The following is a 16,269-nucleotide window of genomic DNA, read 5'->3' as shown; positions in this document are numbered from 1 at the left end:
TTTTAAGTCATATTTTCTACAAGTAGTAAGGATTGCAGTTTGTGCTAAATGTTTCATCTGGCAGATTTTTTTAAACGTTGTTAGAAGCAAAAAACCAAAATGCACTCATTATAAAAAAAAGTCATACCATGGAAGGCCAAGTCTATTTGATAGATTATTCTGATGACTTGTATATTAAGCAAGGACAACCATCTGGAATAAACTCTCAATTAATTCCTTTGTATTGGGTGTCAGCTTTTCCCTGCACATTCATTGCCAGTTGAAGCATGTCTGGTCCCTCCATGTTTCATTTTCAGACTAAGTGATCACTTAGTATGAATAAAGAATATTATGTAGTAAGTACCTTATAAAGTAGTTAACAAAGAAATGCAGCAGCCCAAAAATGGGAAAAACCTTGTGTGACTCATTCATAATTGTGAAGTGACTGGAAGGTAGAAATAAACTGGTATTTCTGCCTTTTTTGCCTCTTGTGATGCAAGTCACCTGGGCGCTATTTAAATACTTGGTGGTTTTTTTTTTTTTAAACCTCCAGGAGAAAACAAACAGTACTTCCATTTCTAACAATATGTTTCATTGCATAATATTCAAAGTGCAAATAACAAATTCAACTTTTTCATCCTCTCTATCAATTGTTGGTCTCCGTTGTCACTGTATTCCTTAGCATTTAAAATCTTTCAGTACTGAGGTTGTTCAGGTATTGTCTGCTTATTTTTGATTAATTTTGAATCTGAACTTGAAACAAGGCTTACGCTTCAACAAGATAATTGGATTTTAGTGTAAAACTAAAATACTGTCCTCTTAGTTAATGAGGAAGAAAACTGCACTGGTCATTTAAGAAATACCCTGGCTAGTAGATCATTAGAATTGTCCTTGTAGTCTGACAACTTTACCTCGTTTGCAAATAGAAGACTTGTTTTGCCCTTAATTTTTGGCTGTTAGTTTTCGATTTTTCAGTATCTCGGTTCCTGGAAAAAAAACTAGTTCATAGGCAGAGAGGCTGAAAGTCTCCGTTTGGTCAGGGAAAACTGATTGCTGATTTCCAGTTGCTCCTTCAGGGCTCCTCTTCTGCTATTGTTGGAAAATACAGGGAAAGAATGGTGTATTTGCAGGCAAAATTGCTGGTATTTGAGAAACAATCTTTGACTTGAAAGTGGCTAGAGACCTCTAGTTACAATTAAGAAATGTCTTGATACAGCTCGTGGGAAGACCATCACAGGCCAGTCTTTGCTCAACCGTTATCGTGATCTTCCTTGAAACCAGAAGGAACAGATCCACAGAACAAATCAGCTCTGATTAGGGGTGGCAAGATCAATGGATTTTACTGTGCTGACTGGTCTGATGCAGCTGCCAGCAGTACAGGTGCAGTTGGCATTTCACTTAGGATCATTAAAAGAAATATCCTGCCAATTTTAATTGTGAGAGTTTTCCCAGGAGGTATGGGTACAGAGGTGCTGTGGAATCTACTTCAGTTTTTGGGCTGAAGTGGGACAAATGAGGCACTGTGAATCTGAAGTTTCTGCTGAATGCTCTTTGTCCATAGTTACCTATCTGGGGTAGTCATTCCTCTTGACATCTCTTTGAAGTTTCCTGTGGCTCCAATAAGTATTTAGCTGGACTTAAAATATCACTTTGAGAAATACAATTCTGCATAGTTTTTACTTTTTTAAAAAAATACACTACTTGAACAATATTTCAGCTCTTAAGTAGCAAGCTGGCATTCTTTTCCTATCATGTTGTGGGCTATTTAGTGCACCCTGCATACCCATGTTTATGCTTTCATTTGTATGTTGATGAATCATGTTTTGTTAGTATTTACAGATGAGTACTACTGTACTGACTCAAAAGATGCTTTGCAAATAGCCAGGAGTCTCTTAAGGGAAAGCTGGAAGAATTCGATGGCTTCTGCTGCTTGGGCAGATGTTCATGCCCTTTCTGCAGTGCTGTGAACCGCACAACTTTATGTACAGGAGACATGCACCAGCTATTAAAACAGGGTGAAACCACTCTTGAGGTTCTGGAGGTCTTGCAAGGTAGTTTTTGTTTGGTTGTTGTTTTGTGTGTGTTTTTTTTTTTTTTCTTCCCCTCCCCCAGCAATAGTGGGACGTGGGAGAACACTTAAATTTCAGCAATAACTAGGTCAGATTCGAAACAACCGAAGGATGGATTTTTGCGTTTCTTTACTGGACTGAAAAGTTTCTTATTTCTGTGTCTTACAGAAGTTCTTTGGAAGAATATGGAAAAAAATTTTTCAAGTGTTCAGTTGTGTAATTGCAACTAATACAGCTTTAAATTACTTGTTATTTGATTTTTTTTTTTTTTAAAGTAAGCACTAATGAAGGCATCTGGTATGAAATGCCCTAGGTGTTTTTAATCCCCTGATTTGTGATTTCCCAGACACTCTTCTCTTTAGAAAAAGGCATTTGTTTTACTTAGCATACCAAGATGCTGCTTACCTCTGGGTCTTCACCAGGAATTTTGATTCTCAAGTCTTCCTTCTTTTAAGAACTTCATGGAGTTTGGTTGCTTGGGACTTTTTTGTTTTGTTTTAGTTGTTTTGGTGTTTGGTTTTTTTTGTTGTTTTGTGGTGTTATTTTGGGCCTTATTTGGGTTTTTTTGGTTGCTTGCCTTTTTTTTTTCTTCATAAAAACCAAAGCTGTATAATAGTCTTTGTCTATGAAAACTACATCTAATTATCCTTTCCTGTGATCTTCAAGTAAGTCAGTGTGACCCATAAAAAAAAAGATTTGCCTCAATCCAGAGAGAACCTGAAACCAATCCTGGCTGAAGTTTTTTATCTTCTCAATGAGTGCTTCACATACTGTCGAAGTTCAATGCCTGAGCAACAATGCCTGCAACATACAGCTGCAGGAGGAGGCCTGGGTCTGGTTCAGTTTGGTTGTGTTGTCTTTCCTCCCTGTTTTGGTAAATTGTCTACATCTTCTTAACTATTTTTGATCAGAATCAGTGTAGGTTACTCTTGGACTCCTGACTTTTCAGCCTTTTTTTTTTTTGTTCCTTCTTTTAACAGAACAGATTAGTTGCATATCTGCTGAAACTGTACTTCTCGTTTTCAAGCATGAAAATGAGAGGAGCTAATGAAAGAAGTACTACATTATTGTCAGTATAGTAGTGTTTAATTTTGAGGTGACAATGCCTGTATGCCAGGAAGAATTGGAGAGCGAAAATACACCAACAGTTTATAATTGCTTGAAGTACATTAGAGTTACTGTTAGAACATGGAAATATCAGAATTGTTTATATACAAAGAGAGCTGTGACTTGAATTTGATTCCAAAAGAAACCAATTGCTTTAGATCTCTGAAAATCCAGACTGCAAAGAAAAAAATACTTAAATAAAACTCCTGAGGAAGAAAGTTGTGAACAATACTTATTTTTTTATTCTTAATTTTTCTTTTCAAATTAAATGAAAAATAAAACTATCACCAACTGTTTATTAAGTAATATGGGGCATTTGAAAATAACATTTTCTAGAGAAAAGAAAAGTTTGACTGAATAAAATACAGATCATGTCTTGGGCCATTTACAATCCATTTATTGAAGAGTGAGATTGCCATGGTATCTTGTTCAAGTGATCAGGAGCAGTGACTGAGAGAGCTGGGACAATTCTGTTCCCTGGAGATCATTTAGTCCAAGCCCCCTGCCAGAGTGGGTTCACCTAGAGCAGGTTGCATAGGATGGTATCTAGGCAGGCTTTGAATGACTAGAGAGATGGAGACTCCACCACCTCTCTGCACAGAGAGGTGGTGGAGTCTCAGTGTTCATTTGCATTGTAAAACTGTCATTGCTGAGGCTCAGATTGGCTTGCTGAATTAAACCACAGACATGGCTAGCTGTTCATCTTCCCTTTTCCCAGTCCTCAAGCAGCTGTGATTGTTGCAGTTAAGCTCAGAGTCATCTCTCCAACTTCAGGGAAAAAAAACCTCAGAAGAATGGTGTTACCAACCACTGTAACATCCAGGATAGCTGTGGAACACCAGCAAAGAGGAGATCATCAACTTTGGAATGAGGGGAGGAAAGGTCCGCAGTAGCTTCTTGCCATCCTTTTGAGGCAAGAGCAGTAAGTAGTCCAAAATACCAGTGTTTTTATTGGAAAATGACCACTTCTAGCTAGCTGAAAAAGTAAAGTGTGCTGAAAAGCTATCTTATATTTGGATTCTGAGGGTTTTTCTGGGGAATTAGAGGATGGTATTAGAAAAGACATAATGAAGTGAAATAAAGTTTTATTGTATTGTATTGATAGGAGTAGATACAAGGTTTCCAAGGTCAATGTGATGGATTTTAACAAACAAGTTACACTTAGGATATATAGGACTGGTGAAGCTTATCCCTCCAATGGCAAAAATTTAAGCAGCAGGAAAAGTTTGATTAATACGCTCTAAACTGAATTACATCTCTTAGAACTTACCTTCTTATCTGAACCAGAATTTTCATCTAGACATATTGTTCTGCATTGGTCTTTCCTCTATTAATCACTGCAACAGAAACCAGAAATTAAGAAAACTTCAGTTACAGAAAAGCAACTGTCTTGAGAAATGTTACAGTGGCTGCTTTTGAAAGGTTGTTTCTAGTAGTTTACATAAGCAAATAAAGCACAAGACTATCCTGTTGAAACTCAGAAGATGTAAGGCAGAGTAACTTGAGGTAAGCCTTACTTTTTACCTTTTTTAAAAAAAATTAAAATCGTAAAAACCTGCTTCAGTTTCTAATGGCATAAGGTGAGGCTCTAAAAGATAAGCCTGCCTTTTATTATGTGTTATCAAGTAGAATATGTGATGGTCTAGGCCCACAACATAGGTAAGATTTTATTAATAATACATTATAAGATGGGGGTAGGAGGTGGGTGTTTGAGACAATCCTGCATAACATGTCTTGCAAACATCATGGATTTGGAATCGAGGTACTGAGTGCCCTTACCCATTCCAACAGAGCTTCCAGAACAGGTTACTGAAATGACATGAAACAGTGGTGTAAATGTTAGGTGTCAGATGGCAAGCCAGAAAACATAATTAGTAGCCTGTAGAATGTAGTCCATGCTATACAACTGCAATCCCATCAGATGGCAGTAGCTGTATAATGGATTACATTATGTCCTGGGAAAGGAGTTACTACCCCTTAAAATAATTTTTACTTAAAAACTTGCTTAAGAGTGGTTCATAGGAGTTCTCGGTTTGTTTCTTTATTCAAAACAAGTAATTCTATAGAACAACTAGAAATAAAAAAAATTAAAAGTGCTCATTTATTTGCTGTTGTACTCTAACCACGAATAACTTCCCCACAGTGTCTCTGTATTTATCAGGTTATGGGTGATGGAGTTAAGAGGATAGGTATAGCTTAGTATGTGCAGTCCCAAAATATTCCTGTGAAGTTCATATCACAGATATTGCAAGACAGCACCTATAAAGTTTACTCAAGTCAACACTAGAAAGGTTCTACTTCACGCCACCTTTTACTCACATTGGATTACATTTTAACCAGCTGGCATGCACAGACAAAAATACATCATTCAAAGAAATGTTAAGTTTTACCTGAATATATTTTTCTAGGACAAAATGTAAGCTTCGTTCCCTTATCAATAACTGGAGATACTACCACTGTGTAGATGTCCCCACAAGGTATCTCAGTGATATCGCAGTGACTTAGACCTGAGCTAGGGGTACAGGTGAAGTTGCCTTTTGAGCCATGTAAATCAGCGTTGTAGTTTGTTGTTACATCAGAAGCTTGCCAGTATACTCTGATGCCATTATTGCTGAGTCTATATAGCTTCACCCCAGAAGGGCAGCAAGCGCCTAGTAAGACATGTGAATAAGCAAAATTGTGAATCTACAATACGTTATAAATTCCCAGAGTACATTTAAGATCAGATGATATGATTACTAACATGCTAGATACCAACATTTCGATGACAAATTACTTCTTCACAGAAAGCCAAAATAATTATTAAACCGAACTAGAGAAGAAAATATTCTTTCAGGCTCTTATTATGGAGCTGGAATTCAACCATTGCTTTACATGTTGGAATATTGTTACTCCTGACTGTGGAGGCACCAGGGCTATCTTGGAGTTCTCAGAACCCTTCTGTGGTCTCTAAAAGTTTACTATGCCACAGCATAATTTACATTAAAAAAAACTGGCTCTGGATCAGTGTTACCAGAACTTCTTTATATGGCCACCTGATGGCTGTTTTAAGAACAGTGTTTAAATTATATCAGAATTTGATCTAAAGTGCATTTGTGTAAAAGGGGGAACTCCAAGTGCACTGAATTTCAGCTGAACTACTTGTAAGAGAGGGACACTATGCAAAGTTGTATACTGAGTCTTTCTTCCCAAATGCATTTACAATTTACGTACTGGAAGAATATCCTTGATATGTACAACTGGATGTCAAGCCTGTTTCACTGATAGCTTTCAGAGACACTGTATAGTTGGTACTGCATGTAATGCATCCCAGGAGACAGTGGTTTTGAAGAGTGTGACACTTTGCTTGCCCTTTGGGAGACTCCAGTGCTGTTACGTATGTTTGTGCACCCATCCCAACAGTCCAGCTGATATTTGTTACAGACTGTGTCACTTGGGTTAGTATCAGGTCATCAGGGCAACAAGGAGCTTAAAAAGAACAAAAACCAAACAAGTAAATTCTATTTTGTACTTGGAAAAGGGAAGGTGTAACTAGAATACAATCACGAGCCAAGAAATGAAAAAATGCATACTACTTAGGCAAACATTAGCATGCTGACTATCCTGGCAAGCTTCTAATAATATCAATAAAAGATTAATTTGTCTGTAACAGTGGGTTATACCCCTGGAAATTTTATAAGGTGACTGTTCACCGAGATACCAAAAATTACTAAAATTTTTCATCAGACTATCAGGGTAGTTTATCAGGTATCTGTAGTTTGATGAAGCAGATAGAGTGCTTCTTTACTCTTCCAGTCATATAGCTCAGCCCCACTCCATCTCTATTTAGTCTCTTCGCTACAACATAAAATGACTGCAGCCAAACTTCCTCTTAGAAATAGATCCTGGTGTACCTTAATCATTAAACTGTGCCTGGGGATTGTCTGGGTAAGTGGTAGAGGACAAAATTCTGCTAGCAAATTAATAGCAGGAATAGTGAGTAAGCCGTGCTTTGATGTGACATTTGTTGACATGGGCATCACCTCATTGCCTCTCCCACTCATATTAAAAGTCAAAATGCTGACAGCGAAGTTATGCAGTACATTAGTGAATTTTGTTAACTATATTTTAGTCAGCTGTGCCAGATGATAATTAGCTGCAGTAAGGCTTCTCAGTATGAGGTTAAGTGTTAAGTGATCCTTCTCATACACTGAAAGGTACATACATGTTTAAGCAGAGGACATTCAGCAATATATAGTATAATGCACACACATTGTAAATAAAAAGGAAAGGCCAAGAACATATAAAGAGGCATAGAAATATTTTAATACTATGCTGCTAAGTATGTTCCACTATATACAATTCCCACATACCAGTCTCTAAAGGGACACTGTAGCTTGGTAAGCTCTCTCCTGCTGGTGATCTTGCTATAGCACTAACAGAGAAAGCAGATCCACAGGGAAGATTAATTAGGGTACAGGAATTTCCAGAGCTTGTGCAATGCCAAAGTCCAGCCTCTCCTCTGGCAGTGACAATATAGGTAGCTGCTTCATTGCTTGATTGCCAGTGCACTTTGATTACAGAATGAGCTTTCTTTGAGATATTTTTAATTTCAGGACTGCAGGGAGCTGAAATATTTCACATTAACAGTATTTAAATAGATTGTTAACGCACACCATATTAAGTCACACATGAAAATTAAATTCCAGTTATAACTGACAAACTACTCTTGAAAAAATATTGATTCTTAAATGTTTACTCCTTGTGAGAATTTATAGCTTCTAACAGAACTGACAACAGAAGGACTTTCCACACAAACCCAGAGAGTAATTGTAAATCTGATCTTCAAAAACTTGGAATTACCAAAAGCTTTCAATCCAAATCTGGTTGTAGGTCCCTGCTTACAGTATATTTTTTAAGACTTCCAGTATTTATTATTTTAAAATTATTTTTATGAGTTACAGTGTCACTCCAGCAATGTGTTTTATCCAAGAATCACTGCAGTGTCTAACTAATGATTTCTTCTGTTAAACAAGAGTGATGGTGGTAGTACCTGTTGCCACATACTTGGATGCACAGGACCTGTTGCTGCCCCTGGCCTCACTGAAGGAATAAACGGTGATCTTGTAGTGGGTGTCACACTGCAGAGACGATAAGGTGCAGGCCGTGGTGGTGTCATTGCAGAGAACGGTGCTGCCCCAGCTCACCACTCTAGTTTCGTATGCTTCAGCACCGCGGACAGGAGCCCAGGTGACCTGCACCGTGTCGCTTGACACAAAGGCAGCCCGCAGGTCTCTCGGGCAGCAAGGAGCTGGGGACAGACAAGGCAGAGGAGGAAACCTGAACGTCAGTTGAAAACTGGCAGACAACCAGCAAGCCTTGTTTTGTTTATCCAACTGCTTCATGTCTTAATTCTCCATGGGTGACTCTGCAAACAGTCTCATTGCTTCTAGACTGAATTGAATCAATTCAGTTCTTCCTGCCAAATCAAGAGGGCACGGTAGTGTATCAGTAAGACAGGAATTACATATCTTGAAAATCTCAGAGCATCTAGAGGTTCAGTAACTCTAACAGTGTCCTTCACACTTTCCCATTTGAACTTGTTTTTTCATTTTCCAAATATGAACCCTCTCTATGAGCAGGTTTAAGACTTTGGTACACTATTCCTGAAGCAAGAGAAAAAAAAGAAAGGATTGGAATTCAGATGCCAGGACTGTGTGTCATTCATAGGTCCTTGCTTGATGATTGTGAAGTATTTGTAAGCACGTTGTTGCACTAGACTATGCAAGTTAAATTCAAACGCGATGTGAAGTGGTTCTTTTTCACTGCCAACTTTTGTATGTTTTGCTCAAAAACTGAATAAAAATAGGTTTTTAAGTCACCTTCTTCCAATAAAAATGTCAATTGACTCTACCATAAACACAGATAAAGGATCCAAGATGAATTTGCAAGAATACGTTGCTACTTACCAGTGGAATAATTGAATACATCACCTAGAGGACTCTGCCCTGCCTTGTTATATGCAAAGACACTAATGAAGTAAGTGAAGCCACAGTCTGACTGGAAATGGCATTGAGGATGTGATGTGTTGCAGTGCACTTCCAGGCCATCATTGCTCTTCACAAAAACCACATAATAATGACCAAAATTGACGCTAGACCATGATACTAACAAATGTCCAGGTTCATCCTCTTCAATTGATATATTTACTGGTGCACAAGGAACTGGAAAAATAATTTTTAAAAAAAAGAAGAAAAAGGAATTGTAAAGAGAGTATTTTTATTGAAGATTTATTGGAGAATAAATGAGAATTTGGAACACAGAGAATTATTCTACTCGGCTTGAACCACTGTTCTGTCTTGTTCAAGAAAACAGCCACTTATCTGCCCTAACAGAGGATGAAAAGTGAGTGTAATTTTTACAGAACTAAATAGATGCTAACTTCATGTTTTACAGAAAAGAGATTTGCTTAAGGAGCCCCTGTGAACAGAGCCAGTGGCACCAGACAGTATTTCAAAAGGAACAGGCACAGTCTGTGCTCACAGCTAGCAGTTTTGGATGATAATAGAAATATCAGCTTGAATAGCAGCTGGCATCCGAAAGCTTTTATATGAAAACCCATCCTATACTGGTATGAAACTCACTGGCTGTGTCTGAATGGAGCTGTCCTTTGCTCAGGTTTCCTTTCTGGAGGCTTCCCAAAATACCACATTAAACTAAAAATCCATGGCTTTGCATAAGTAACATTTACTTTCTAGTTAAAAAAATTTAGCTTGCTGCTATTACAGCTCACAGCTTAAATGCTGTCTCTTGATTAAGGCTCTCTCACCCTGTTAGATCCACCTCCGAACTGCTTTCATGGATGACCTCTCACTCGTACCAAAGAGAAGTCAAAATGAGGCAGGCTACATAAAGTAATTAAGTAAATAATGTTTTGTCTTTAAGGTAGCACATAATAACATAAATAGTTTAGGTCTTGCTTACATGGGCAGTGCATCTAACAGGCCAGGAAGCAGCAACAATCTCTGACATGGCGGTGATGTTGAGTAGCTGAAACGAGTAACCTTTTGTCCAGACAAAGCTGCTACATGAGAATGGTCAGTAAACTGACCAGTAGATGACTGTGGTTTTTGTTGACCTTTCTAACAACCAGGTTTAGCCTAGAACAGTGCTCATGCTAGGGCCAGTCCTTAATGCTACTTCCTCACATATTTCTCCCAATCTGACACATTTGGACAGATTTGTTTTTCCTTACGTTCATTTTACACTCAGAAAATTGATTTTAGACCAGCTATTTCTGTAAGAATTTTCCTCTATTAGAGGAAATTGCAGGCTTATTGCTTCAGCCAACAATATATATACAATTGCAAGTTTTTCCAACAGAAATATGGAGAAATTACAGGCTATTGCACCAGAAATAGAAAAATATATAGCACAGTTTGTGCATTAAGTTCAGCAGCAGAAGTAACTGAGAACCACTTGGGAATTATAAAATAATTCACATCAAAGTTAAAGCAGTGTATGTTAAAATGCCATTAGCTATATAACCATCAGTGATACATACCAGTTTTTAAGCTAATTGCATCAGTAGGCTTACTGGATCCAGCACCATTGTATGCTGTGACAGAAACATAATATTCAGAGCCACACTGGAGTGATGGCACCGTGCAGGAAGCAGAAGATGTGTTACACGTCAGTTTCGAGAGTCCACTGGAGGCTGTCACACTGTAAGTTAGAGCCCCTTCTGTTGGCATCCAAGAAACAATAGCTCTTAAAGCACCACTATTAAACGCTACTTGAACATCCACTGGTGTATTAGGACCTATGGTATATCAGTTTGGAATACATAAATACAACTGAGCATATGGCCTACAGACGTCACTTTTTTCATAACTAGCAAACTAAATACAATTTTTGTGATGCAGACCTTTCCCTCATTCATAGTAAAGTGGCAATTTAAAAAATAAATAGTTCTAGCTGAACACCATCACAAAGCTTTCTGGTGAAGGGTTCTTGCCTTATTTGCTTCTTACAATTAGAAATATCTGCTAATCAGTCTAGGCTGATTTACCCAGGCCTGTCCTAAGTACAGGTTCAGTGGTAAGTAATGGTATCCTTGCTTCAGGAATATTCATTTAACACAGATATGTCACCTCAGCTTTCAAGGACTCTGAAGTGGGGTAAAATTTGTATGATCTGAAAATCTACCCAATGTACCTTTGAAAAACATAAAATAATCACACATACACATGACTATTTCCTGCTGTATCTTTTTTAAATGCTTACTTATTTTCAGAAAAGAAAACATCTTACTTGTTCTTTGGTTATATGTGAAATCATCTCCAGGTATCCCATTAGCATTCCAGGCATATGCCTTGATAGTATAGAGAGTTCCCGGATCTAGATTTGTAAATATCAAGGAGGTACTGGTGGTATTCTCCTTCAGCATTCTGCCCAAACCATCTGATCTCATGAGGGACACAGAGAATCCAGCTGCCATATACACAGCTTTCCAGCTCACTGCAATGGAGTCACAAGTCGGAGAACTAACAGACAGAATCGGAGCAGCCAGGACTGTTAAGAAAGAACATCAATTAAGCTTTTAGTTTTTCAGTAATATCACTTGAAAGGGCAAAATTTGAAATAAATACACAGAAACAACAATGACCAAACTTGGCAAAAACAAAACCAGAGAAATAAATTAATTCAAGACTGACAGAATAAATATGGAAACTGATCTGGGGCATCTGTTGTGATCAAGCATTGGAATGTGCTGCCCAGGGAAGTGGTTGAGTCAGCAACCCTGGATGTGTTTAAAGGTCATTTGGATGTGGTGCTTGGGGATATGGTTTAGGGATGAATGTTATTGGGCTTATTGGTTGGACTTGGTGATCCTGAGGGTCTTTTCCAAACTGAACGCTTCTGTGATTCTGTATTAGAGATATCGTAAAATGAAGGTAATTCATACACAAAGTATGAGAGATTGAGTGTGTAGAAGAATGAAAACCACTGCATTTCCAGTCCTTTCAGTTTTAGATTGTCTTACTACATTACTCTCAGTTGGTTTTTTATTTCTTCTATTCCCTCAAGTTATGTCTTTTGTTTAAAAAGAATTCAATTTCATTAAAATAAAGTACATATATTCATTTAACTTCTAGTAAAATGTAACATTAAATATTTAACTTACAGTAATGTCATAAAATAAACCATTCATCCAGACTGGTCACTAAGTCAGACGGTCGAATTTCAATCCTCAAAAAATTAAAGTTTTTTTTTTTGATCAACGCAATTTAAAATTACAGCAATTCAGTACTGGTACATGCCTGAGTTATACTGCTTGATTTCTGTTCAAATTTTTAAAAATATTAAAAAACATAAAAATGATGCTTGCATAAATGCTGTATAATACAGTACAGAATTTGAAATAAGAGTAAGAATGAAGCTCCACCTGTTTTTGTTTTTCTGAAAGGTGAAGGCTGGCTTTTTCCTCCTGAATTTATAGATCTGATAGTGATTCTGTACAAGGTGGCAGGTTTCAGTCCTGTCACTGTGCCTGGAGAATCTGTAACCACAGCTTCAATTAAGGAATCTCCTTCTTGTGCAGTCAGCAGGTAACTAGTAGCCCCAGGCACCGCTCTCCATTCCACTGTGATGCTGTTGCTAAGTTTTGAATAAGCTTGGTCAATAACAGGTACGCCTGGAGCTAAAATGGAAATAACAATAGATATATTGAAGGTAGAGAACTCAGCCTTGTGAAGCACAAAGAGCTCTGAACATTTGACAAAGTGTAGGAGAAATGGCCTACACTTCCTATGAATGTTTACAGTTTAAGTTAAAGAAAGTTTAAATAAACATTAACAAAATACACAGTTTTGAGATATTCTAGATCAGCTTTTAATGTTTCAGTAAAAATATTCTAGTACTGTTGAATCACTATTGAAAATTACCAGTAATTTGCCTAGGTTGCACCAAGAGGTCTCTTTTTCGTCCTGCTCTATAGTCATTTAACTATAATGGATGTTTATAGAAAGCAATGTACAAAGCAATATATACAAAGAAGAAGTGGTTGTTTACACAAAGCCATCTGAAACAGGCTGCTGAATCATAGGCATTTTGGTATCACAGTAACAGAAAATTATATTAGTTTTGGAAGGAATCATTGGAGGTCATCTTACCCAACTCACCACTCAGCGAAAATATACTTAAATGTTATTTCGTTACTCAGCTACAGTCAGACACCCTCTGCTGCACCATTTGTAGAAACAGTAACATATTCTATACAGCCATGCCTATGGAACATCTGCAGGTGTGTCTTTTGCTATCTCTGACCAAGCTATTACACCATGATTTTTTTCACTTTTAAAATATCTTCTTTACTAAAAATTCATAAAAACTGTTAGTTCATAACAATTCCTAAAAATTCTGGGCAAGACTAAGGGAATTGCTTGCCTACTGGTCAAGCATATAGTAAGTAGCACATGATTTTTATCAAAGAAATCACAGGACATTAAGCATTAATATCTCTTCTCCTGTAATTAAGCTAGCAATAGAGGGTTATTTTTTATACTTACAGCTTTAAACACTGATATTTTTAAATTTTTTATTGTAATAATTACTTCTGTAAGAAGCAAATTCCACTGGGAAAATAATGGCTATTTCTCAAAATTATCAGTTAAATTATTTTAAAACCAGAATTCCAACAGAATAGGATTTTTAATTTTATATTTCAGTGATGAAATAAAAAGGCACTTCTGTTTTATATAGATACTTCTTCGACATCCATCAATGACTTACATGCTACAAGTCCTTTTGTAAATGAAACAAAAATACCGTTTATCGGCATCAGTACTGAAAAATGTATATAGTTTCACATCTGCATTTGTAATGAAACGGTAGATGCTCTGGAAAGCTGCCGTATGAGCAAGCCTTGTGGCAGGTCAGGGAAACATACATGAAAAGTAAAAAGAGGGAAGAAGGAGCTAAGCATGCTAATATTGAACTGAGTAGCAGAACTAGCAAAAGGCTTCAACAGAAATGGCAGCAATTCCCCTACCAGCACAACAAAACACCAAGGGTAAAATCCCAGTTTTACAGAGATCAACGGAAATTATACCTCACAAAGTTTCTGTTACTCACCTGTTGACTGCATGATCTGTGTTTCTGCAAGAATGATTCCATTCTTGTCAATAGCTTCTGCTTGTATAGCGTAAACAGTATTGGGAATTAATGAAGTTAAAGTTCCTTTCAGTGTAACATCACTAAAATAAGCCACTAATGAATGGCCTACAGCATTCACAGCTGTAGCTGTAAGTCTGTAAGAGGAGGCTCCTGAGAACTTGGGCCATCTGAGATGAATGCTTTGTGATGTCACATCGTATATAGACACAGAGAAACCTATAAAAAAACACACCATTGTTATCAAAACCCCCACATTTCAGTCATTCCTGAATTTAGTCAAGCCTTGACAAGAAGATTGTTCAGTGCCTTATCAAGCATCTATGTCACCTGGTTTTCATACGACAGGCATTCCACTGAATTTGGAGTGCTGTTTCCCTTGCTCACTTTTGCAATCCATTAACTACTGTAATAACTGATGCTTGCTCTCACAATATGATGTTGTAATGGGGATATGCTGGGTAGGGGAATATACAACCGGAGTCAATAGTATTCCACATACAATCAGGATCAAATTGTTGTTTTACAAACCACAAAAAGAGCATGTTATGAGTGTCCAGATACTACAATGACATCAGCTGCAGCGTCTGAGCGTTTAAGACTTGACAGTGCAGTATATGCAGAGAATTAATTAATTCTGAGAGCATTTCTTGCAGTCTTGTAGTCTTCGTATTTTAAATTAGTCAGTATTCACATTAAAGGCAACAGGAGCTGTAGGCAAAAAAATATGAGACTGAAGAAAGTATAAAATATTGTAAATCACTAGAAATATTTGTTCTTAGATCACACTTCTGGTGTATTTTGGAGGTTTTTTGGAAAGCAAGATAGGGCCTTTTCTGTTTAATTTAAAAGCACAACAATTACTTGGGTGCAAATATGGGACAATTTGAATCCTATTTGTAGCACAGTTACATACATAATTAACGGTTTGTCTAGATGAGTGTTCTCCCTTGTTCACGCTAGTGTCAAGGCACAAGTGATCTGTCAGAATCTTTGTGTGAGTGTCCAATAGAACTTAGACTCCTAAAGATGAGGTTTTAAATTTATAATTTTTTTAAGCTGAATAAAACTTGAAAACAATTTTTGTTTATAAAGCTGCTAGAACTTACAGAATGTTTTATTAGAAATCACACATGTTCTCTTCAGACCCATTCAAAAATAAGCAGGCAAACCCAAAAACACCATTTTGAAGATTTACCTGTGTTAGCTGAAAAGATCTGAAAAGGAAGATGTAAAAAAAATTAGGAATATACAGGGAAATATTTTGTTTGGAAAATTAAAAAACTAGAAACAACAACTTAAAACACAGCATTTTAACCCCATATTTTACTGGTATATTTGCTCAGATTCTTTAAGCACGGAAAGCTTATGCAGCTAGTGAGACTTGGTACAGGTATGCAGGTTGTATTACTTCTTTTTCCTCTCTGAATCTGCCTACTGATCCAGATTTCAGTTGTTGAAAGACTTTGAAGGGCCCTAATATATTATTTTTCAGTCACTTGTAAATATTGTAGAAATAGTAACAAAATATGAATGTAGCAGTGGGTGTCAGTCTCTGCCCTATGTTTTAGTTCAGTTTCACAAAAAGTACAACATCATTCTTGAAAATAGTTTTAAAGCAAATGAGCTTGCACTCACCGTTTCTAGGCAGTTGAAAAGCAGTCCAATAAATATTAATGATTTACTTTTTGCACCACACATCTTGCCAGAACTTTGTTCGCCTTCATGTGGGGATGAGGTCCGGCTGATCTCTGCTGTGAGGAGCGGTATTTTGCAGCAGTGCTTATCACCACAGGTTTAGTCCAAGGGGACATGAGGAGGTCTCACACTGGGTTAGGCCCTCCCACCTGCTGGACTACAGCCTGCCAGCAGTTACCAAAACCGTGCTGAAAGAGTCCGATAGCATTACACTTTTTAGCAGGCAGATGGTGGATTTTTTCCCCTTCTGCTACAGGATGCA

The 16,269-nt window shown here is 37.3% G+C and overlaps 1 protein-coding gene across 1 annotated transcript; it reads right to left on the bottom strand.

Moving 5' to 3' along the window:
- Positions 1-4,434: 4,434 nt before the first annotated feature.
- On the bottom strand, positions 4,435-16,010 carry FNDC7 (fibronectin type III domain containing 7). The gene is made up of 13 exons (XM_054384457.1): positions 15,948-16,010; positions 15,508-15,526; positions 14,271-14,528; positions 12,583-12,837; positions 11,448-11,708; positions 10,699-10,956; positions 9,104-9,358; positions 8,188-8,445; positions 7,508-7,762; positions 6,369-6,623; positions 5,546-5,806; positions 4,935-4,964; positions 4,435-4,492 (listed from the first exon to the last, which is right to left on the bottom strand). The coding sequence occupies exons 1-13, from the start codon at positions 16,008-16,010 to the stop codon at positions 4,452-4,454; spliced, it is 2,469 nt and encodes an 822-aa protein (XP_054240432.1). The 3' UTR covers positions 4,435-4,451.
- Between the last annotated feature and the right edge of the window lie 259 nt (positions 16,011-16,269).

The sequence above is a fragment of the Indicator indicator genome, chromosome 10 (genome assembly GCF_027791375.1).
Source record: "Indicator indicator isolate 239-I01 chromosome 10, UM_Iind_1.1, whole genome shotgun sequence".
Taxonomy (NCBI): domain Eukaryota; kingdom Metazoa; phylum Chordata; class Aves; order Piciformes; family Indicatoridae; genus Indicator; species Indicator indicator.
The sequence above is the reverse complement of the archived record's forward strand: the minus strand, read 5'-3'. Positions and strand labels throughout refer to the sequence as shown.